This window comes from Pongo pygmaeus, chromosome 18 (genome assembly GCF_028885625.2).
Source record: "Pongo pygmaeus isolate AG05252 chromosome 18, NHGRI_mPonPyg2-v2.0_pri, whole genome shotgun sequence".
Classification (NCBI taxonomy): Eukaryota; Metazoa; Chordata; class Mammalia; order Primates; family Hominidae; genus Pongo; species Pongo pygmaeus.
Window position 1 is genome coordinate 66,533,119 of NC_072391.2, and position 24,369 is coordinate 66,557,487.

General features: G+C 46.4%; 2 protein-coding genes and 1 non-coding gene across 7 annotated transcripts in view; 2 read left to right on the forward strand and 1 right to left on the reverse strand.

Annotated features, from left to right (window-relative positions):
- Nucleotides 1–17,246, forward strand: part of UTP4 (UTP4 small subunit processome component) — a 50,066-nt gene extending 32,820 nt beyond the window's left edge. For 2 of the 5 annotated variants that reach the window (XM_054454118.2, XM_054454119.2), the window contains exons 16-17: nucleotides 1,071–1,181; nucleotides 2,823–3,026. In XM_054454118.2, the coding sequence (XP_054310093.2) occupies nucleotides 1,071–1,181; nucleotides 2,823–2,939 (228 nt within the window). In that variant the 3' untranslated portion in view covers nucleotides 2,940–3,026. Of the gene's footprint in view, nucleotides 1–1,070; nucleotides 1,473–2,822; nucleotides 3,027–10,746; nucleotides 10,864–14,880 lie in introns of those variants that run through there. The other 3 variants (XR_010124310.1, XR_010124309.1, XM_063654478.1) reach the window with 3 other exon arrangements.
- Nucleotides 9,574–9,680, reverse strand: LOC129016443 (U6 spliceosomal RNA). The gene has a single exon (XR_008494832.1). It is a non-coding gene; the product is annotated as a U6 spliceosomal RNA (small nuclear RNA).
- A 2,551-nt stretch (nucleotides 17,247–19,797) lies between the features above and the next one.
- Nucleotides 19,798–24,369, forward strand: part of SNTB2 (syntrophin beta 2) — a 125,577-nt gene continuing 121,005 nt past the window's right edge. Inside the window, exon 1 of the mRNA XM_054454120.2 lies at nucleotides 19,798–21,651. Coding sequence (XP_054310095.1) covers nucleotides 21,006–21,651 — 646 coding nt within the window. The 5' untranslated portion in view covers nucleotides 19,798–21,005. The remainder of the gene's footprint in view (nucleotides 21,652–24,369) is intronic.

The window sequence follows — 24,369 nt, forward strand, 5'->3', positions numbered from 1 at the left end:
TGAGGAACTGGTCTTAACATCTTCGAAAAACCCAGCTAGGAAAATTCTTCATGGCGGTGATTTAGATGGGATACGAGCATTTTCTTCAGTTTTAGATTCCATCCTCTTTGCCAGCTGCTGTTTCGATTCACCCTGAATTTATATGGCTTTTCTGGGCAGGTGCTTTGTTTCCTAGGAGCATTGTGGCCATGCCTGTCCTGCACTTTGGGCTTAGATTACAACCATCACACGGTGTTTTGGTGTGTTTGTGAAGGTGGGGGTGGAAGGAACATGGGGGAAAGCAGCAGATGGCTCTAAAGGAGGTGTGCACGGGGATGTGTCACTGGAATCATCTCGTGGGCCCTGCGACCTCTGGGTGTGGGAAGCAGAGCTGGCTGACAAGTGCCTTCTGCAAGATGAGTGATACAGGAAGGGCCCCTCCCACTCTCTTGCCTCTTTGTAATTGAGCCCAGATCATTTTTTCCAAAGCATTGGCTTTAAGTTCATCGCTTCCTTGTAGTAGGCATAGCTATTTCCCAGGAAGTCAGAGACAAAATATCATTTCTTTGCCCAGAGGCCACCTCGAGGTGTCAGTGACATCAGCAGGGGTGGTTTGTGTTGAGGTTTCGCCTGGGGAGAACTTCAGTCACTTGTCCAGTCTGTGATCTTGTTGGGGGAGAGTCTAGAAAGCACAGAGCCTGTGTGGGCTGAGCTCCTGCACTTGCCAGTTTGTTCCTTTCTGACAAAGTGATACTGATGAGACAGGCCAGAAGCCCCAGAAGGGCCCTTTGATCTTGCTGCATGGAGTTAACAAGCTCTCTTTGCCTCATACTCCCACCCTCTGCAGTGTGGCTGCAAGAGTAGCTTCAGCTCTTTCTCCCTCTCTCTCCTTTTCTTTTTTTTCCTCCCTAGTTTTTCTGAATAGAGGTATCATGGCTACAGCTGTTTTCCTGAATTAATGAATGTCAGGGAGGTACTGAATATATATGATGGTTAGAAGATGATGTTGGGCTCAAAATGCACTACAGATCTTTGGTCTGCAGAAGCCCAATAAAAGTAACCATTTAAACAATGTGTCTTTGTTTTTTTAGCCCCTTCCAAATGACAAAACCTTACTCTACAATCCATTTCCTCCCACGAATGAATCAGATGTCGTCCGGAGGCGCACAGCTCATGCTTTTAAAATTTCTAAGATATATAAGGTAAAACATCTTGTGTTGTTATTCTGGATAGTTGGTTCCTTTGTGATATCAAAATATAATAAACTCCACAATCGGAAGATAAGAGCATCTTCAGTTTCCATGCAGAGAACCTGGCTTGTGGGAGACAAGTCACCTTTTTGAGGCTGGCTGTCCCTTGTATATGTTTTATTGTTCTTGCCTTAGTAGGTTAGAGGCAGGCACATCATACATAACCAAAATGAAATGCATAAGTAGTGAGAAATGTTGGCGCTGAGGGTAGAGTCTTTGTTGACGTGAGAGCTGGCTTTAAATTTTACTTGTTGGAGTGTTCCATAGGATAAATGTCAAGCAGGCAGGGCTTGGTAGCTCATACCTGTAATCCCAGCACTTTGGGAGGCCAAGGCAGGTGGATCTCCTCAGCCCAGGAGTTCAAGACCAGCCTGGGCACCATGGTGAAACCCCATCACTATCAACAAAAAAAAAAAAAAAAAGGAGAGTTCTGTAAATTACTCAAATGTGATTAGCTTCTTGATGCATTTGTAACTTGCCAGTTGTCAGTTGCCTTAGCCTGGGTATGGTGATTCACGCCTGTAATCTCAGTACTTTAGGAGGTTGAGGCTGGAGTTCAAGACCAGTCTGGGCAACATAGTGAGACCCTGTCTCTACAGAAAAAAAATACAAAAATTAGCTAGGTGTGGTGGAGCATGCCTGTAGTCCCAGCTGCTCAAGAGGCTGAGATGGGAGGATAGCTTGTGCTCAGGAGTTCAAGGCTGCAGTGAGTATGATTGCACCACTGCACTTCAGGCTGGGTGACGTCGAGATTCTGTCTTAAAAAAAAAAAAGAACTTAGGCTTTAAAGTCCTTGCTTAACATTGATTCTTGAGATATAAGAAGCATAGATTTTCTATCCAGAGAAATGTAAAAAAATCCTGCTGAGACCTTTTATGAGTGAATTTAGTTAAAAGCTCCCAATCTTGGCTGGGCGCGGTGGCTCACGCCTGTAATCCCAGCACTTTGGGAGGCCAGGGTGGGCGGATCACGAGTTCAGGAGATCGAGACCATCCTGGCTAACACGGTGAAACCCCATCTCTACTAAAAATACAAAAAATTAGCCGGGCGTGGTAGCGGGCGCCTGTAGTCCTGTAGTCCCAGCTACCCGGGAGGCTGAGGCAGGAGAATGGTGTGAACCCGGGAGGCGGAGCTTGCAGTGAGCTGAGATTGCACCACTGCACTCCAGCCTGGGCAGCAGAGCGAGACTCTGTCTCAAAAAAAAAAAAAAAAAAAAAAAAAAAAGCTCCCAATCTCAAGCCAGGCACAGCAATGCACACCTACCTATTGTCCCAGCTACTCAGGAGACTGAGGCAGGATGATTGCCCAGGAGTTCAGGGCTTCAGTGCACGTTGATCATGTCTATGAATGACTACTGCTCTCCTGCTTGGGCAACATAGCAAGACCCCCATCTCTAAAAAATAAAAAAAAAAAGCTTTTATGCATTCCAACTATTTTGAGTCCCAGGGCAGGAAAGATTGTCAAGAAATTTAAATCATTTGAGCCTTGAACTAGGCTAACCTTTTAGCTTAGATGGTGTCTACCTACAGTCAGTTCTTTCAGGACTAGCCCTGGATCCTAAGTCCTGATAGAATAATTATCATCCCTCTGCAGCCTCTACTCTTCATGGATCTTTTGGATGAAAGAACACTCGTGGCAGTAGAACGGCCTCTGGATGACATCATTGCTCAACTCCCACCACCCATTAAAAAGAAGAAATTTGGAACCTAAAACAGGGCACTGTCTGTGTCCTTCCTTGAACTGTCTACCCTGTTGCTTTTCACAAATCATGGTAATAAAACAAGTTATTCTTGAGGACTAGGCATTATAAATGTTTTCTTCCAAAATAATGGACAGTCATTTCCCTTCATTGAATGAAAATGAATGGAAATTCCAAATGAGGTATTTGTATTTGGGATAATGTGCTGAGTAGCTACAAACTCATCTAATGTTGATTGAGTCCTGCTTATTCTGTAGGCCGTAATCTCAGAAGAAAAGATATTTGCGTTCTGTTCCCTATTACATGCCTAGGGCTTCAGAGAGCTGATAGCCTTCACTTCCTGCCAGGCCCCAGCCTGTGCAACTGCGTGGGAATCTCCCCATCCTCGCCCTGGAGGGCAGAGGACCGTAATTACTTACCCAGGATAGCCTGGCCACTTATAATAACCATAATCAGGCTTAGAGTTCAAGGAAGAATTTCATCTCCAGCATTATAAGGTAGTGCTCCATCTAAAAAATAGATGCCTTTGACCTTTGACAGTCAGCCGTTAATTTTATTTAAAAGGAAAAAAAGCTTGGGTTATCAGTCCCATTAACTGCCTTTTTACCTGTTATGTGCTGGTTTCAAAAGGTATGGAAGGGCCAGGCATGGTGGCTCATGCCTGTAATCCCAGCATTTTAGGAGGCCGAGGTGGGAGCATCACTTGAGTCCAGAGACCAACCTGGGCAACATAGGGAGACCCTATCTCTGAAGAAATACAATATGAAAAAAAAGATATAGGAGCTGGGCACACATCAGTAGTCCCAGCTACTCGGGAGGCTCACTGGAGCCCAGGAGTTTGAGACCATAATGTGCTATGATCATACTGGTGAATAGCCACTGCACTCCAGCCTGGGCAACATAGTGAGACCCTGTCTCTTTAAAAAAAAAAAAAAAAAAAAAAGGTAAGGAAACACTGGGCAGGAATTTTGTTAGGGAGTAAGTGTAGAGATGGGGACCCGAGAGACCACCATGTATTTCACATTTTTCATTCTCTTCTACCTGCTCTGACATGTTATTCCCACATGTGTTGTCAACTGGCCAATTTTAATGTGATCTTTAAATTAGAAAGTGAAGAACTCTAGTTAACTAAACTGAGCAGATAGATTTCTTTCCCTTCTCGGGATGTATTCTGTTGCATGCCTGTGTAAACCCAGTTTGTGTAGTTTTTGTTTGTTTTGGGGATGGAGGGCTGAAGTGTGGGCAGAGAAGTGTGTGGGTTCTGATGACATCATGAATGAAGGGTTGGTGAAAAACATTTTGCTATGATTAGCCCCACCCTCCATTCTGGAAAGGGAAAATAAATGAGGATTTAAGGTAGATGTTTGGGGGGAGAATTAACAGAGAGAGAGAGGTTATAAGAGAGATAAACAGAGCCCAATAATTTATCACATAAAGGACAGCCTATTTTAGGTTTGATAAGAAAGAACAGATATGATAAGATTTATAATGGATGTCTTTGCCTCTGCCCCACCTGTTAGGTTTTACAGTGATAGGAGTAATTTAAACAAATACCTGCTGGGCGCCATGGCTGTAATCCCAGCACTTTGGGAAGCTGAGACTGGCAAATAGCTTGAACCGAGGACTTTGAGACCAGCCTGGGCAACATGGTGGAACTCCATCCCTACAAAACATACAAAAATTAGCCAGGTGTGGTGGCAAGCACCTGTAGTCCCAGCTTCTCAGGAGGCTGAGGTGGGAGGATTGCTTGAGGCCAGGAGGAAGAGGCCGCAGTGATCCCTGAGCACGCCGCTGCACTCCAGCCTAGATTTTTTTGAGATCCTCTCTCAAAACAAAACAAAATACCTGCAACTTTTTAGGTCACCTATGTAAAAAAAAAAACTTGCCTCTTGTTGAATAAATTTTTTTCTGTAAGGTATATTTTTCCAGTCTGGATTAGACTGGACTATTAGGGACCTTTTTAGTTTACTGAAGATCCTGTCGTTTCTAAGAAACGTTTTAAGTGGTTGAAATGATAAGTTCAAGTCGCTGGTCTACATTGAATACTTGTGAACAGATGGAGGCTAGGATGCCTTAAGTAGTAACTCACTTGTGGCCCGGTGCAGTGGCTCACACCTGTAATCCCAGCACTTCGGGAGGCCAAGGCAGGCAGATCACTTGAGGTTCAGGAGTTCAAGCCAGCCTGGCCAACATGGCAAAACCCCGTCTCTACTAAAAATACAAAAATTAGTCAGGCATGGTGGCACACGCCTGTAATCCCAGCTACTTGGGAGGCTGAGGCAGGAGAACTGCTTGAACCTGGGAGGCAGAGGTTGCAGTGAGCCAAGATCACGCAGAGCGAGACTCCATCTCAAAATAAAAAAATTAACTCACTTGCTTTTCACTAGTTGTAGGGCTGTAAATTCAGAGAATCCTTGTCAACTGGAATCTAGTTTATAGCTTGACTTACTTAAATTCTAAAATCTTGTGGGTTGTGGAGAATGTAATTCTCACAGAGAGAGCCCACAGATCATCTGAATGAGGAAGTAAAAGTTCTGAAAGTAGAAAGCATTCCTTTTCAACTTTTCCAGCCAGTGATTTGTACTTCCTTAAATGGTATGGGAAGTAAGTGCTTTGGGCCTTGAAATTCTTCCGAAGTAGAAAACTTGGAATACAAATGAAGCAGAAACTGACTAGGGCAAGTTAGAGAAATTGGGGGAAGGGAAGGAATGGGAAAGGAGGGGAAAGGAAGGGAGGGAAAGTGAGGGGAAGGGACTGTGGGAGAGGGGAGAGGAGGGGAGGGGATGTGAGGGGAAGGGAAGGGAAAGAAAACCAGTATTAAAAAAGGGGACCGCTTTAGTGCATGGGTTTCAGGGTGTTTTTACTTTGGGGGTTTGTGTAACCTAGACATTTAAAACGTTTCGCTCTTGACGTTATGTTTCTGTTTTGGCCATTTTGCATACCTTTGCTCATTCTTGGGTTCTACAGAAAAATTCTGATTTGAAACCAGCCCAGGAAAGGTCTTTTGCCAATCTAACTCAAATGCTTTAAAAATCCACTTTTCTCATGTACTGGTTAGTAAACTAATCTCTGAATGGATAATTCACATGTACCGTGGAGAGTATAGCAAATTCAACTAAGAAGAACTAAAATCTTGGAATATTGGAAGATAGAGAACCATCAAATTTGGGGGTTTTTAAGCTTTCTTTTGAGCATCAACCTTTCTTTAAATGGTACTTAATACTGAACCACAATGTATGTTGTAGATAAAAATGAAGTTATTCCTATTGGGTGGAGATGAAGCAGGAGTTTGTAAAAGAAACGTGACTCTCAGTCTCATTTTTTTTCCTTTTTTTTTCTTCTTCTTTTTTTTTTTTTGAGACAGACTTGCTCTGTCACCAGGCTGGAGTGCAGTGGTGCGATCTCGGCTCACTGCAACATTCGCCTCCCAGGTTCAAGCAATTCTCCTGCCTCAGTCCCGAGTAGCTGAGACTACAGGTGCCCGCCACCACGCCCGGCTAATTTTTTGTATTTTAGTAAAGACGGGGTTTCATCATGTTGGCCAGGATGGTCTCAATCCCCTGACCTAGTGATCTGCCCACCTCGGCCTCCCAAGGTGCTGGGATTTCATGTGTAAGCCACTGCACCTGGCCAGTCTCATTTTTACAGTCGTGGAAATGGAAGATCAAGAAGGGAAGAGGTAATTTTTCCCATAGTCGCACATTGATTTGTTAGAGGCCAAGGTGGCATTCTTCAGCTTATTCCCCCACTATCTCGGTTATAGGAACCTAATCATAAATATGATTGTCAGAAGCATTTGAACCAAAGCAAATGTATCTTGAATAGGAGCTAGGTAAAATGAGGCTGACACCTACTGGGCTGCATTTCCAGACAGTTAAGCCATTATAAGTCACTGAATGAGATAGGAGGTTGGCACAAGATACAGGTCATAAAGACCTTGCTGATAAAACAGGTTGCAGTAAAGAAGCCGGCTAAAACCCACCAAAACCAAGAAGGCCACAAGAGTGACCTCTGGTCGTCCTCACTGCTACACTCCCACCAGCGCCATGACAGTTTACAAATGCCATGGCAACGTCAGGAAGTTACCCTATATGGTCTAAAAAGGGAAGGCATAAATAATCCACCCCTTGCTTAGCATATCATCAAGAAATAACCATAAAAGGCTGGGTGCGGTGGCTCATGCCTGTAGTATCAGCACTCTGGAAGGCTGTGATGGGCGGATCACCTGAGGTCAGGAGTTCCAGACCAACCTGGCCAATTTGGCGAAATCCCGTCTCTACTAAAAAAAAATACAAAAATTAGCTGGGCATGGTGGCACACACCTATAGTCCCAGCTACTAGGGAGGCTGAGGCAGGAGAATCACTTGAACTGGGCAGGCAGAGGTTGCAGTGAACCGAGATTGCACCACTGCACTCCAGCCTGGCAGCAGAGTGAGGCTGTGTCTCCAAAAAAAAAAAGAAAAGAACCATAAAAATGGGCAACCAGCCTCGGGGCTGCTCTGTCTATGGAGTAGCCATTCTTCTGTTCTTCACTTTCTTAATAAACTTGCTTTCACTTTACCAACTCGTCCTGAATTCTTTCTTGCGTAAGATCCAAGAACCCTCTCTTGGGGTCTGGATTGGGACTCCTTTCCTGTAACATGATGATTAGCAGGCATGATACACAAAGGGTTTTCCATTTTGTAGGCTACAGGGAAGGTGTTTGAGCACTTGATCTAGCTGTAATATTGAGTTATGTGGGCAGTCTTTTGTGTTAGTCATATAGAGTGTAGTAATGTACAATCTAGGACATTGTCTCCTGGTGCTCATGTCTGGGTGTTTCTTGGGCCAATTCCTGGGTGTGGCTCATACTGTGTCCATTTTCTTTCACTTTTATTTGGCCTCCGTACTGGCTGTTTTCCCATCAGCAGTGTTTGAAGTATTTGTTTCCTTATTCCTTACCAATGTATTGGCAGACTAATTTTAGCCTATCCAATGGATGAAAAATGCTATCTCATTTTACTCTGCATTTCCCTGTTTACTAATGAGGTTGCTCACTTTATATGTTTGGCTGTTTGGCCAATTGCATGAATTACATATTCATAACCCTTTCTCCTTTTTTTTCCCTAATGTGTTGTCTTTTTCTTTCTTTCTGTTTTTTTTTTTTTTTTTGAGACAGTCTCGCTGTGTCACCCAGGCTGGAGTGCAGTGGCGCAGTCTCGGCTCGCTGCCAGCTCCTCCTCCCGGGTTCAAGGCATTCTCCTGCCTCAGCCTCCTGAGTAGCTGGGACTACAGGCGCCTGCCACCATGCCTGACTAATTTTTTGTATTTTTAGTAGAGACAGGGTTTCACCGTGTTAGCCAGGATGGTGTCGATCTCCTGACTTCGTGATCAGCCCACCTCGGCCTCCTGAAGTGCTGGGATTACAGGCCTGAGCCACCGTGCCCAGCCGTGTTGTCTTTTTCTTTTAGTATTTCAAGGTATTTTATGATGTAGATCAGCACTGTCCAATAAACTTTCTGTGATGATAGAAAAGTAGGCCAAGCGTGGTGGCTCATGCCTGTAATCGCAGCACTTTGGGAGGCCAAGCCGGATGAATCACCTGATCCTCAGGAGTTTGAGACCAGCCTAGGAACCATGAAACCCCGTCTCTACTAAAAATACAAAAATTAGCTGGGTATAGTGGCGCATGCCTATAATCTCAGCTACTTGGGAGGCTGAGGTGGGAGAATTGCTTGAGCCTGGGAAGTGGAAGTTGCAGTGAGCAGAGATCATGCCACTGCACTCCAACCTGGGTGACAGAGTGAGACCCCCGTATCAAAAATAAATAAGTAAGGCTGGGCACGGTGGCTCACACCTGTAATCTCAGCATTTTGGGAGGCTGAGGCGAGTGGATCATGAGGTCAGGAGTTCGAAGCCAGTATGAGGTGGCTCATGCCTGTAATCCCAGCGCTTTGGGAGGCTGAGGTGGGCGGATCACGAGGTCAGGAGTTGAAGACCAGCCTGACCAACATGGTGAAACTCTGCCTCTACTAAAAATACAAAAATTAGCCAGGCATGGTGGCGTGTGCCTGTAATCCCAGCTACTCAGGAGGCTGAAGCAGGAGAATCGCTTGAACCTGGGAGGCAGAGGTTGCAGTGAGCCAAAATCGCACCACTGCACTCCTGCCTGGGTAACAGAGCAAGACTCCGTCTCAAAAAAAAAAAATTCTGTTCTTAGTCACACTAGCAACATTGCAAGTGCTCAATAGTCACATGTGCCTAGTAACTATCTTACGGCATAGCACAAATAGAAAACATTTCTGTTTTATTTATTTTTTTTTTTTTTTGAGATGGAGTGTCACTCTGTCGCCCAGGCTGGAGTACAGTGGCACCATCTTGGCTCACTGCAACCTCCACCTCCTGGGTTCAAGCGATTCTCCTGCCTCAGCCTCCCAAGTAGCTGGGACTACAGACGTGCGCCACCATGCTGGGCTAATTTATATATATATATATATATTTTTTTTTTTTTTTTCTTTTTAACTCTGAACTTTTTATTGGCCTCCTGCTCCCCAAAGGGTACCCTGCTTCTGCTGGCTTAATGCCTCAGAACTTTGGTGTCATTGTTCTGAGACACCACTTTGCCATCCACTGTCCGGCGGGTGGTGGTCTTTTGGATGGTTTGCAAAAAATGTGGAACGCTTCACGAATTTGCGTGTCATCCTTGCTCAGGGGCCATGTTAATCTTCTCTGTATCATTCCAATTTTAGTATATGTGCTGCTGAAGCGAGCACAATTTTTATATTTTTTGTAGAGACAAGGTTTCACCATGTTGGCCAGGCTGGAACTCCTAACCTCCGGTGATCTGCCTGCCTCAGCCTCCCAAAGTGCTGAGATTACAGGTGTGAGCCACCATGCCTGGCCAGAATTTTTAATTTTAATTTAAATAGCTACATGTGCTAATAATAGCTTTCATATTGACCAGCACAGATCTAGATATTAGCTTTGTGTCAGTTCATTGTCTTTAGGAAGTTATAGAATTCAGTAACAGTTATACATTTATTGAGTGGCTACTATATGCAACTCACCAAAAACAGAAGAAAAATACGGCCTCAGCCCTCAAGAACTATACTGCCTAGCTGGGGAGAGAAGCAAGTAGATCAGTCATGCTACATGAGGTTGGGCACAGTGGCTCATGCCTGTAACCCCAGCACTTTGGGATACCAAGGCAAGAGGATTCCTTGAACTTGAGACCAGCCTGGGCAACACAGCGAGACCCCATCTCTACGAAAACATTTTTTAAAAATTAGCCAGACGTGGTGCCACATGCCTGTGTTTCCTAGCTACTCGAGAGGCTGAGGTGGGAGACTTGCTTGAGCCTGGGAGGTTTGAGGCTGCAGTGACCTGGGACCACACCATTGCATTCCAGCCTGAGAATAGAGCAAGATCCTGACACACAGACACACACACACACACCACACACACAATAGAATGGTTTCTACAGAAGGAAGCTAAGCAGTTTAGGAAAGTATGTGGAAAAGACAAGTTGTTTTGGATACAGAGTCCTTGAGCCAACATGTAGTGAGATGTAAGACCAGTTGGGGTGGGCCTTCCAGTCTGTGGTCCAGAATTTTCATTCAGTGGAAAACATAGCTGTGAGTCACTCACACATTCAACGGAATGACAGTAAAAATGCCCATTTGTGTAAGGGGCAGAAGAGACTGGAAGTTAGGGAGGCAAAAAACAGGCTGTTGTGTAGGTGACGTGGGGTCTATGTTAGGGCTGCCATAACAGCACTATTGGGATGGCTTTAATAACATAACTTCTTTTTTTTTTTTTTTTTTTTTTTTTCTGAGACAGGGTCTGGCTCTGTTGCCCAGGCTGGATTGCAGTTGCTCAATCTTGACTTATTGCAGCCTTAACCCCTGGGCTCAAGCAATCCTCCGGCCTCAGCATCCTGAGTAGCTAGAAGTACAGGTATGTGCCACCACACCTGGCTAATTTTTTTTTTTTTTTAATAGCCCAAACTGTCATTTTTTCTTTTTCTTTTTCTTTCTTTTTTTTTTGGAATAGAGTCTCACTCTGATGCCCAGGCTGGAGTGCAGTGGCATGATCTCAGCTCACTGCAGCCTCTGCCTCTAGGGTTCAAGCACTTCTGCCTCAGCCTCCCAAGTAGCTGGGGTAATAAGTGTGTGCTACCACACCCAGCTAATTTTTGTATTTTTAGTAGAGATGAGGTTTCACCATGTTGGTCAGGCTGGTCTCAAACTCCTGATCTCAAGTGATCCACCCGTCTCGGCCTCCCAAAGTGTTGGGATTACAGGCACGAGCCACCTCACCTGGCCTTTTTCTTTTTTTTTTTAAATCAAGGATCTATTTTTTTGTAGAGATGGGGTCTTACTATGTTGCCCAGGCTGGTCTAGAACTCCTGAACTCAAGCAATCCACCTGCCTTGGCCTCCCAAAGTGCTGGGATTATAGGCGTGAGCCACTGTGCCAGACCAGAAATTTATTTTCTCATAGTTCTGCAGGCTAAAGGTCTGAGATTGAGATCAAGGTGTCTGCAGGATTGTTTTTTTTGTTTGTTTGTTTTTTTGTTTTTGGTGTTGGTGGTGGTTTTGAGACAGAGTCTCACTCTGTTGCCCAGGCTGGAGTGCAGTGGAGCAATCTTGGATCACTGCAGCCTCCGCCTTCCAGGTTCAAGTGATTCTCCTACCTCAGCCTCCTGAGTAGCTGGGATTACAACCATGCAACACCATGCCCAGCTAATTTTTGTATTTTTAGTAGAGATGGAGTTTCACCATGTTGACCAGGCTGGTCTTGAACTCTTGACCTCAAGTGATCTGCCAGCCTCAGCCTCCCAAAGTGCTGGGATTACAGACGTGAGCCATCGTGCCTGGCCTTGTTTTTTAGCTTTTTGTTTTTTTGTAGAGACGAGGTCTTGCTATATTGCCCAGGCTGGTGTCGAACTCCTGGACTCAAGTGATCCTCCTGCCTCCTGATGTGCTGTGGTTACAGGCATGAGCCACCACGCCAGGCTGGATTGGTTTCTTCTGAGGCCTCTCTCGTTGCCTTGTAAATGACCATCTTCTCCCTTCATCTTCCCATGGTCTTCCTCTATGCATGTATCTCTGCTCTCATCTCCTCTTATAAGGACAACAGTCAAACTGGATTAGGGCCCACCCCGGTGACCTCATTTTAACTCAGTTACCTTTTTAAAGATTCAGTTACCTTTTTAAAGATTCGATCTCCAGTCTGGTTGTGGTGGCTCACACCTGTAATCCCAGCACTGTGGGAGGCCAAGGCAGGCGTATCACCTGAGGTCAGGAATTCGAGACCAGCCTGGCCAACATGGTAAAACCCCGTCTCTACTAAAAATACAAAAATTAGCTGGGCATGATGGCAGGCATTTGTAATCTCAGCTACTTGGGAGGCTAAGGCAGGAGAATTGCTTGAACCCAGGAAGCGGAGGTTGCAGTGAGCTGAGATGGTGCCATTGCACTCCAGCCTGGGCAACAAAAGGGAGACTTCATCTCAAAAAAAAAAAAAAAAAAAAAAAGGGGCCGGGCACGGTAGCTCACGCCTCTAATCCCAGCACTTTGGGAGGCCAAGGCGGGCGCATCACGAGGTCAGGAGATCGAGACCATCCTGGCTAACATGGTGAAACCCCGTCTCTACTAAAAATAAAAAAATTAGCCGGGCGTGGTGGCAGGTGCCTGTAGTCCCAGCTACTCGGGAGGCTGAGACACGAGAATGGCATGAACCCAGGAGGCGGGGCTTGCAATGAGCTGAGATCAGGCCGCTGCACTCCAGCCTGGGCGACAGAGCGAGACTCCATCTCAAAAAAAAAAAAAAAAAAAAAAAAGAACTGGTGAAGGGGGAAAGTAGACTTTTAATTTAATTTTTATTTTTTTATTTTTTTTGAGACAGTCTTCGCTTCGTCACCCAGGCTTGAGCGCAGTGGCACGATCATGGCCCACTGCAACCTCCGCTTCCCGGGTTCAAGCGATTCTCCTGCCTTAGCTTCCCAAGTAGCTGGGATTACAGGCGCCTGCCACCATGGCTGGCGAATTTTTGTATTTTTAGTGGAGACAGGGTTTCACCACGTTGACCAGGCTGGTCTCGAACTCCTGACCTCAAATGATCCACCCACCTCGGCCTCCCAAAGTGCTAGGATTACAGGCATGAGCCACCGTGCTGGGCTGACTTTTATTTTTAGATATTATTTGAATTTCATGACAAATTACGTAATTTCCATGATTGTCAATAAAGAAAAAAGAAAACACTGGTGATTTTCTGTAACTAAGTGGATTCAATGAAACTAAACTTCTATTTAGTGTGTCCTTGCTAATATTTTCCTTTAAAAAGTCACAGTGCTACAAAACTGTCACCAGCTGCTTCTTATTAGTAATGTGGTTCGCAGATGTGGGTTTTCATAGTCATGCTGTATGAGATCGTTAATACATTTTTGCGGGTTTCAGATGGTTAGTGATTTATCTTGGTGGGATGAATTAAAAATGTGCTTGCATCGGCTAAAGGACATATGCACCTTTCTCTCTTTCGTGACATATTTGTGCTGGAGTGAAAATATATTGCAGGATATTTCTACTGGAAGGTAAAGTAGTACTATTCATTGAAAAGGATAACTGATCCTGCTGTCTTCTAAATGGGGAAGAGTTATGCATAGATAATATTTCAAAGCTGGATGTTGGATCAGTTATTTTATAAGCTTATTTCTTCCTTTGGCTTCTTCCTTAGTAGTAATTCAGTGGCTCCTGCTTTCGTTCCTCTGGCATCAGGCCACCTTTGTGGCAGTGACCTTCAGGCTTGCTAAGGGCTGCAATTTTGCTTCAGGCCCTCCTTCCTTATGAAATTACACAACACTCAAACCTTGGAACCAGCCCCAGATCCACTAATTCTTTTCCTTTGATGGACTCTTGGCAATCCATACTGTCTTTCAGCCAAAGCGTAGCTTTATGCAAGATCTGTTTGTCACCGAAATTAATTTGGCCATTTGCCCTTTAATCATGGCATCAAATGGTGTTATGGCATACTCATTCCTAGATGAAGTATAGACTAGCAGCTGGAGAGTTTCTCTTTTTTTTCCTTCCTTCCTTCCTTCCTTCTTCTCTTTCTTCTTTTCCCTCCCTTCCTTCTTTCCTTCCTTCCCTCCATCCTTTCTTCCTCTCTCTTTCTTCTCTTCCCTCTCTCCCTCCCTGCCTGCCTGCCTCCCTTTCTCTCTCTTCCCTCCCTCCCTCCCTCCCTTCCTTCCTTCTTTTTGAGACAGGGTCTCACTGTGTCACCCAGGCTGGAGTGCAGTGGTCTGATCACAGCCCACTACAGCCTTGAACTTCTGGGCTCAAGTGATCCTCCCACCTTAGGCTCCCTAGTAGCTAGGACTACAGGTGCCCACCACCACACCCAGTTAGTTTTTGTATTTTTTATAGAGATGGAGTTTTGCCACATTACCTGGTCTGGGCTCAAGTGATCCTCCTGCCTCGGCCTCCCAAAATGCTAGGATTATAGGCTTGAGCCACTGTGCCCAGCCAAGAGTTTCTATCAAAGGTTTTATTGTTGGTGCTGCTGAAAGTCAACTGGTAATAACAGCAATGGGTACTCATTTATTTATTTCTTTTTTTATTTGAGATGGAGTCTTGCTCTGTCGCCCAGGCTGGAGTGCAGTAGCACGATCTCGGCTCACTGCAATCTCCGCCTCCCAGGTTCAAGCAATTCTCCTGCCTCAGCCTTCCGAGTAGCTGGGACTACAGGTGCATGCCACCACGCCCGGCTAATTTTTTTGTGTGTTTTTAGTAGAAACGGGGTTTTTGTATTTTTAGTAGAGATGGAGTTTCACCGTGTTAGCCAGGATAGTCTCAATCTCCTGACCTTGTGATCAGCCCGCCTCAGCCTCCCAAAGTACTGGGATTGCAGGTGTGAACCACTGTGTCCAGCCTTTATTTTTTATTTATTTTTCTTTTGTTATTTACTTTTTCAGATGGAGTCTCGCTCTTTCGCCAGGCTGGAGTGCAGTGGCGCAATCTCAGCTCACCGCAACCTCTAACTCCCTGGTTCAAGTGATTCTCCTGCCTCAGCCTCCCGAGTAGCTGGGATTATAGGCACGCACCACCACGCCCAGCTAATTTTTGTATTTTTAGTAGGAGCAGGGTTTCACCATGTTGGCCAGGATGGTCTCGATCTCCTGACCTTGTGATCCACCCGCCTTGGCCTCCCAAAGTGCTGGGATTACAGACGTGAGCCATCGTGCCCGGCCCTTTCATTTATTTTTTGAGACAGAGTCTCACTTTGTTGCCCAGGCTGGAGTGCAATGGCGTGATCTCGGCTCACTATAATCTCTGCCTCCTCAGTTCAAGCGATTCTCGTCCCTCAGCCTCCTGAGCAGCTGGAATTATAGGCATGCACCCCTACACCAGGCTAATTTTTGTATTTTTAGTAGAGACAAGGTTTCACCATGTTGGCCAGGCTGGTCTCAAACTCCTGGCCTCAAGCGATCTGCCCGCCTCAGCCTCCCAAAGTGCTGGGATTACAGGTGTGAGCCACTGTGCCCATCCGCCATTTCCTTTTTTTAGAGGTAAAGTAACATGACTCTTCAAAGAGTGATCATAGCTTGTCTCACTGTCCTTAAGAAACTGTGGAAACAGATGTGCACTCTTTTTATTTCAGATTGCATTATCCACAGTAAGTAGATTTCCACTGACTCCTTGAGATTTCCTAGATGGTAATTTTTACTCTGCAAGGAACCAATAACCTTCAGAGGAATTATTTGAAAGGACTATAGCGCAGAAGGCACTGAATTTCAATCAATCATATGTTTAATGAGTTCCTTCTCTGCAAGGTAATCTTTTTGGAATAGTGGGGAATAAATGTAAGTTGATGGGTGGTCCCTGCCCTCCTGTAGTTTATAATCTACTTGGCCAAACAAGCCAGGAACAGAATTAAATTGTTCAAAGGAAAATTCCCAATGAACTGAGTAGTCAGGCAAAGCTGAAATGAAATCTTGCTAGGTGGTAAGGGAATTCGGCTGGCGGAGGCAAGAGGTGTCTGGAAAGAAGGACGTAGACAACGTGTAAGACATCATTGGGAGACACTGACTGAATGAGTTGGGCTCATCTGAAGGTAGTGATGAAAGGCAATGTTGAAAAGTTCATTTCGGTTCTGATGGAAGGCCTTGCAGATACAGCTTGACAGTTGGGGGATTTTTTTTTATGGACATATTTAAAAATAATCTTTTTTTTTTTTTTTTTTTTTTGAGATGGAGTCTTGCTCTATCGCCCAGGCTGGAGTGCAGTGGCACGATCTCGGCTCACTGCAACCTCCATCTCCTGGGTTCAAGTGATTCTTCTGCCTCAGCTCCTGAGTAGCTGGGACTACAGGTGCATGCCACCACGTCCAGCTAATTTTTGTATTTTTAGTAGAGATGGGGTTTCACCATGTTGCCCAGGATGGTCTGGATCTCCTGACCTCGTGATCCCCCCACCTCGGCCTCCCAAAGCTCTGGGATTACAGGCGTGAGCTATCGCGTCCAGCCTGAAAATAACCTTTAAAGGAAAAATTCTCAAGTAATCCCAATACCAATCTATCTCCCTTAGCTACTTCCAGGGTTAAATATTTTGTTATATAACTTGCTGTCTTATGTAAGTGCCCTCACTATTAGTTAGCAGATCTGTGACTTACTCCAACTCTGTTGGCAAAAAGGTCTTGATAGTCTTGCAGAGAATTCCCAGCACTTCCCTTTTGCTAATAAAGGTGTCCTCAAGTACCCAACTCCTGGGTGATTACAAATGCAAAAGTGTTAAAAATAGCACTCAATACTCTAAGGAATCAGCTGCCAAACACTCTCTAATAAGCAGAAATTTCACATAACTCAGGCCTCTGGGGGCTCACGCCTCAGCTGGAGCAAAGCCAGAATGTCTGTGACCGCAGGTGCACTTGGGCACATTGGGACCTGCTGGAACAGCAAGCTGGCCTCTGCAGTTGATTTAGGAGAGGGCTGGAGGGTTGAGCTTTTGCTGACATTTGCAGCTTGGAAAATCCGACTCCACTAATCGCAAAGGGGATTCTGCTGTAATGATTTTTTTTTTTGGTAAGATACTTTTCTCATTTTGAATTCTTTCTTCATTTGGGCTCTGGACACTTCCCGGCCTCTACATTTGTATTTTAACTTCTGTTACAGGAGGCTCTTCAGAAGTTTCTGCCTGCACATGAACATGCATTCACAGAGTGGTGCACGGCCACGGTTTACGAGCCTCAACGTGCACTTCATGAGCAAGCAAGTTTACAGCCCCTTTTACAGGAATTGGTGCACATTCCCTCTGCTTGCCCCGTCCCTGCCCACATGAAAACACAGGGATTTTTGGCTACTACTGCTGAAGAAAAGTTAGAGGATACCTTGACCTCATGATTTTGCTGAGCACTTGCTTTCTTAACAGTGTGTTTTCTGGACCCTTAGTTTATTTTTTATTTTTTTAATTTTTTTTATTTTTATTTTTTTGAGATAAACTCTTGCTCTGTCGCCCAGGCTGTAGTGCAGTGGTGCGATCTCAGCTCACTGCAACCTTTGCCTCCTGGGTTCAAGAGATTCTTGTGCCTCATCCTCCTGAGTAGCTGAGATAGGGGTGTGTACCACCACACCTGGCTAATTTTATTTATTTTTTTTGTATTTTTAGTAGAGATGGGGTTTCACCATGTTGATCAGGCTGGTCTTGAACTTCTGACCTCAAATGATCTGCTTGCCTCACCCTCCCAAAGTTTTGGGATTATAGGCGTGAGCCACTGTGCCCAGCTTGGACCCTTATTTTTGAGGTCTGAAGGGTACTGTATAGTGAAAATAGCCCTGGATCCAGAGGCTGGGAGTCCTGAGTTGTCTCTGCCTCCTTCCTATGGACTTTGGGCCATGGTCTTTGGTCTTTGGCTCTCTGGCCCTCAGTTTTCTTAGCTCTTCTAGTCCATGAAGCTGGAGGAGGTGGGTGGGTTGTATCATTCATGTCTGGATAAAAGCCACTGCAGGCTCTGCAATGTGCACAGCAGTGGCTCATGGCCTTTGGTCAGGGAAACTTCCTGCCAATTGGATGAATCACAGGCTTCAAAAAAATACCTTAGAGACCAAATTTTGCATACAATTTTTGGGAATGCCCACGTACACTTACCCCAACAAAAGGCCATGGCCTCCAGGCTAAGAAAGTCAGATCTGCGGCCAGGTGCGGTGGCTCACGCCTGTAATCCCAGCACTTTGGGAGGCCGAGGCGGGTGGATCATGAGGTCAGGAGTTCATGAACAGCCTGACCAACATGGTGAAACCCCACCTCTACTAAAAATATAAAAATTAGCTGGTGTGATGGAACGCGCCTGTAATCCCAGCTACTCAGGAGGCTGAGGCAGAATTGCTTGAAACTAGGAGGTGGAGGTTGCAGTGAGCTGAGATCAAGCCACTGCACTCCAGCCTGGGTGACAGAATAAGACTTCATCTCAAAAAAAAAAAAAAAAAAAAGAACTATAAAGTCAAGTTCAAACTCTTCGATATTTTGTTATAAGATGCTTTTCAGCTGGGCGTGGTGGCTCATGCCTGTAATCCCAGCACTTTGGGAGGCTGAGGCGTGTGGATCACCTGAGGTCGGGAGTTCGAGACCAGCCTGGCCAACATGGAGAAACCTTGTCTCTACTAAAAAATACAAAATTAGCCAGGCGTGGTGGCACATGCCTGTAATCCCAACTACTCGGGAGTCTGAGGCAGGAGAATCGCTTGAACCCGGGAGGCAGAGGTTGCAGTGAGCCGAGATCACGCCATTGCACTCCAGCCTGGGCAAAAAGAGTGAAACTCTTGTCTCAGAAAAAAAAAAAAAGATGCTTTTCACACTCATATCCTCCCATTTCCACTGACCCTATGCTCTGTTCACATTGGAATTCTGGCATCTTCCTAAGTAACCATCTGTGATGTTAATTTTGTGTCAACTTGACTGGGCTAAGGGATCCCCAGGTAACTAGTAAAACATAACCTCTGGGTATACCTGTGTGGTTGTTTCAGGAAGAGATGAGCATTTCCATGGTAGACTCTAAAGAAGATCACCCTCACCAATGTGGGCAGGCAGCATCCAATCAGTTGAGGGCCTGAGCAAAACAAAGGGCAGAGGTAGGGGGAATTTACTCTGCCTGAGCTGGGACATCCATCTTCTCCTGCCCTCAGACTTTGGTGAACCTGGCTCTCGGGCCTTGGCAGTGGGATGGGGACTTACATCATTGTCCCCCCGCCCCAACTCCCACCCTCAGACTTTCTGTTTTGAGACAGGGTCTCGCTTTGTCACCCGGGCTGGAGTACACTGGCGCGATCTCAGCTCACTGCAACCTCTATCTCTTGGGTTCAAGCAATTCTCCTGCCTCAGCCTCCCGAGTAGCTGGAATTATAAGGGCCCACCACCATGCCTGGCTAATGTTTGTATTTTTAGTAGAGATGGGGGTTTCACCACATTGGCCAGGCTGGACTCCAACTCCTGACCTCAAGTGATCTGCCTGCCTCAGTCTCCCAAAGTGCTGTGATTACAGGTGTGAGTCACCGCGTGCGGCCCCCTTCTCAGACTTTTTTTTTTATTTGGAGATGGAGTTTTGCTCTTGCTGCCCAGGCTGGAGTGCAGTGGTGCAATCTTGGCTCACTGCAACCTCTGCCTCCCGGATTCAAGCTATTCTCCTGCCTCAGCCTCCTGAGTAGCTGGGATTTCAGGCGCCTGCCACCACACCTGGCTAATTTTTTGTATTTTTAGTAGAGACGGGGTTTCACCATGTTGGCCAGACTGGTCTATAACTCTTGACCCCAGGTGATCCACTGCCTCGGCATCCCAAAGTGCTGGGATTACAGGTGTAAGCCACTGCACCCGGCCCAGACTTTCTTTTTTTTTTTTTTTTTTTTTTGAGGCAGTGTTTTGCTCTTGTTGCCCAGGCTGGAGTGCAATGGTGCCATCTCAGCTCATCGCAACCTCTGCCTCCTGGGTTCAAGCAATTCTCCTGCCTCAGCCTCCCAAGTAGCTGGGATTACAGGTATGTGCCACCGCAACCGGCTAATTTTTTGTATTTTTAGTAGAGATGGGGTTTCTCCATGTTGGTCAGGCTTGTCTCGAACTCGTGACCTCAGGTGATCCGCCCACCTCAGCCTCTCAAAGTGCTGGGATTAAAGGCTTGAGCCACCTCGCCTGGCCTTGAGCCACTGCACCCAGCCCAGACTTTCAATCTCAGGTTTATACCACTGATTCTGGGTCTCAGGCCTTTGGGCTTGGATTAGAAGTGCACCACCAACTTTCCTGGGTCTCCTGTTTGCAGATGGCAGATCGTGGGACTTCTCAGCATCCATAATCTCGTGGCCAGTCCCTTATAATAAATTTATATATCTCTATATATCCTATTGGTTGGTTTCTTTGAAGAACCCTAAGACACCATCATTCTGCAAATATCCTTGAGGCCTGCCAGTTGTGGCTTCAGGGTTTAAGAAGACATGGTTCCCTCTTAAATTACAGGCAAGTAAACGAGATTACAAAACATTGACAAAGGCTTGGATCATGCTGTTGGACCTTTGCTTGAGCTGTTCACCGTTCGTTGTTACCTCTGTGAAGCTGACCCCAGGACTAACCAAATGTTCCTTTTATGCTGTTCTGGGGACGTTTTCTGTATGTCACTTAACCACATAGTATCACACCTAGTTGGTTGGTTCTGCATTTTCCTTTCCCACTAGACCGCAAACTCTCAGCTGTTGTTGGTACTACTGAGCTTAAGTACAGGGCCTGAAAAGGAGCCGGAGTGCAGGGCTAAGCGCTCAGTACACAGGGTACGAACCAATCAATGCAAGAATGAACGTGCCACCGGGTCTTGCAGGCTTGCAAAGTGTTTCTCCAAGCTGATTTTGCTTTCCGTGCCCGGGCAGCTCCCGTGAATTGCACGGTAGAGGTCAGGAGTTTCTGGGGGGTGCGTGGGGAGCCAATAGAAAGAGGATGAGAAATGCAGTCCCACCGCACTCGGGTTGCCCACGTCCGGCGAGAGGCGAGGGATCGGACAACTTCTGCACCTCCCGGAAGCTGCTGCGCCGGCCCCGCCCCTCCGGAGGCAGGCGTGGCCTCATGAATAATGAATCGCGCGGGGGAGGGGCCGGGCCCGCCCCTCCGGGCGGGAAGAGGGAAGCGCCGAGGCTGCCTGACTGGAATGAGGGTAGCTGCGGCGGCTGGAGCGGGGCCGGCCATGGCGGTGTGGACGCGGGCCACCAAAGCGGGGCTGGTGGAGCTGCTCCTGAGGGAGCGCTGGGTCCGAGTGGTGGCCGAGCTGAGCGGGGAGAGCCTGAGCCTGACGGGCGACGCCGCCGCGGCCGAACTGGAGCCCGCTCTGGGACCCGCGGCAGCCTCCTTCAACGGCCTCCCGAACGGCGGCGGCGCGGGCGACTCGCTGCCCGGGAGCCCGAGCCGCGGCCTGGGGCCCCCGAGCCCGCCGGCGCCGCCTCGGGGCCCCGCGGGTGAGGCGGGCGCGTCGCCGCCCGTGCGCCGGGTGCGGGTGGTGAAGCAGGAGGCGGGCGGCCTGGGCATCAGCATCAAGGGCGGCCGCGAGAACCGGATGCCGATCCTCATCTCCAAGATCTTCCCGGGGCTGGCTGCCGACCAGAGCCGGGCGCTGCGGCTGGGCGACGCCATCCTGTCGGTGAACGGCACCGACCTGCGCCAGGCCACCCACGACCAGGCCGTGCAGGCGCTGAAGCGCGCGGGCAAGGAGGTGCTGCTGGAGGGTGAGCGGGGCCGGGCAGGCGGGAGGGTGGGCGGGCCGCGGCGGCCTGGGCTCGCGGGAGCTCACTTTGTTCCTGCCCCGCCGGCGGGGCGAGCCGGTTCTCTCCCCGTCTCTCCCCAAACCCGGGTTTCTGGAGCTTTCAGTGTGGAAAAACGGATGCTTCTTGCAGGAAAAGTTGGGCAGCCGCCGAAGTGTGGCTTGCAGCCCCTAGGGAAGACTCGGCTGAGATTGAGTAAAAAGCAGCTGCCTATGAAGCCCCACCTCGGCCCGATAAGCTGACACTAAGAACTTGAGGGAGAGCGAACGGCTCGAGTGGGTCTGTCTCCGTTTGCCCGCTGAGAAGTGCTGGGTTGGCGCTTAACTCACTCACCTCTGGCTCCTCGGGGCGGGCGGGTCTATTAAAAAAAAAAAAAAGTCCATCCACACCGATGCCAGCGGTATGCTCGGGCAAACCACCAAAGCGCTGGTTAATTTATGGGAATTTAACCCATCATTGGCTCTCAACAATAACCAAAGGAGATCATAGCATTTCATTGAAGCCAGAAAGCTGAAACAGCAAGTCTGTGTGGTTAATGAACCTTGTTTAACAGTGGAGGCTCACGTGTTTGAACATTTACTGCCAACTAGAGTTTTGCCCCTTTTGCAAGTCTGCTGCCAGCTTTCTACCACTCACAGGCGCGCTGCTTCAAGACTTTTAGGGTTTTTGTAAGAAACTTGAAATGGCAAATCACAATATAGGTTTCAATAACCAGGATTATTCTTTACGTTAAGTTATATGTATGTGATCTGTAAGTTGGATCTTTCATGATGAATTTGAACTAAGGCAAAAATAAAATTCCTCTAAGGACTCATGCATGTTGGAGGTGATAGAGTATTGTAAATTATAAACGAAAAGTAAGTTGCTTTCTTCAGAAATTTTTGAGCGGTCAGCTTTCTTTCACTGGTGATTATTGCTAGCTGTGTTGAAAAGAATATAAAAGAAGATGCTGTCCCTACTTGGTCTCTAGTTGGAGAAATGATAGAAAAATGCAAAACAACTTATAGAAAGGAAAGGAATGAAGTTGGTGATTACGTCGTGCAAACTATATTTAAATGCCAAAGGAATGCAAAGTTAGAAAATAGTGGAGATGGAATTAGCCAGGGAGGACTTTTTCCCGAAGCTGAATCTTGAGCCAGGTCTCCAAGGAAGTGATGGACATAGGCAGGCAGGGATGAGTCAGGAGGGTATTCCTGGCAGAGGAAGGACAGAAGGGAAGGGCTGGGGGCTGCTAGTGAAGAAGGACCAATCATCAAACCGAGAGGCCAGAAGTCCAACTTGGCACAATGGATTTTCACTTATAAATCAGCTTGTGAATATTTGGAAAAATACTGGTTTACCAGAAATGATTTCATGTACACCAGTTGTGAAGTTCCAGTGTCCCACCTTTATAATATCCTGTTTATAAACCTTATTTATATTGCACGTCTAGGTGGGGCTAGACATTGCTCGGAAATTAGTGTTAATAGGAGTAAAATTATAGATTGTGGTTTGGGTGTGTGTCTAAAAAAAAACTGTTACTCTAAACGTGTACCTTGAAATTGGCCTAGCTAAGATTTGGTTATAAATTCTTACATCCAGAATATTGAATTTAGTACTATTTATGTAGTCCTCAGTTGTGATGGGCAGACAGTTGAACCTTTTACACCATATTTAGAAAAAAAAAAAAACCTTTTGGCCAGGCGTGGTGGCTCATACCTATAATCCCAGCAGTTTGGGAGGGCAAGGTGGGCAGATCACCTGAGGTCAGGAGAACATGACAAAACCTCGTCTCTACTAAAAATACGAAAATTAGCCAGGCGTGGTGGCAGATGCCTGTAATCCCAGCTACTAGGGAGGCTGAGGCAGGAGAATCGTTTGAACCTCAGAGGTAGAGGCTGCAGTGAGCCAAGATCTCACCACTGCATTCCAGCATGGATGCCCAGCCTGGATGACAGAGAAAGAACTCCATCTCAAAAACAAACAAACAAACAACCCACTTTTTGTATAGGTATAGTTTGAACCCAGTATTCAGACCAGTAAAATGAAAACCTTGTAGTAAATGCTTCCCGGTCTTTATTGGGCTAAAATAGGCCACGTGTGCTTCTAGAAAGATGGCAGCATAATAACATGTTTATTGAATGCCTTTTTACCTAACACACAGGTTCTACTTTATTTTCCCACTTTGTACAAGACAAGCAGTTTTTGTTCGTATAAGTTGTGAGGAAGTCAATATAGTAGATTTATGACGTTGCATTTTCAAGCCATTGGGTGTAAAAATAAAATTACTCAAAATATGTAAAACCACTGAAAACAATGATTTAATTGAACCAGTCAAACATTATTTAAAATTGAGAGCTGGTGTCCCATCCAGGTAGGCCACTTTTAAAAGACAGATTTTAAGTTTAGTCTTTAAAGTTTTCAGGCTGTACCATATTGTCCTTCCATTAGATGTCTCAAAACTTGAAAAACTGCCGTATCATCTCACAGTGATGCTTTTTGGTGGTGTGGGCAGGGAATTTCAGGCACGCTTTTGCCAATCCCACACCAGGGAAAGCTATAGTCTTTGGTTGCCTGTGGTTAGGGAATTGAGTTAAAAGTTTCCTTTTTATCTCAGGGAGTTGCAGGAATTATTTATTCATTCATTAGATATTTACTTAACTCTTAACTCATGCCAGAGGCGCTTGAAGATACCTGATTCCT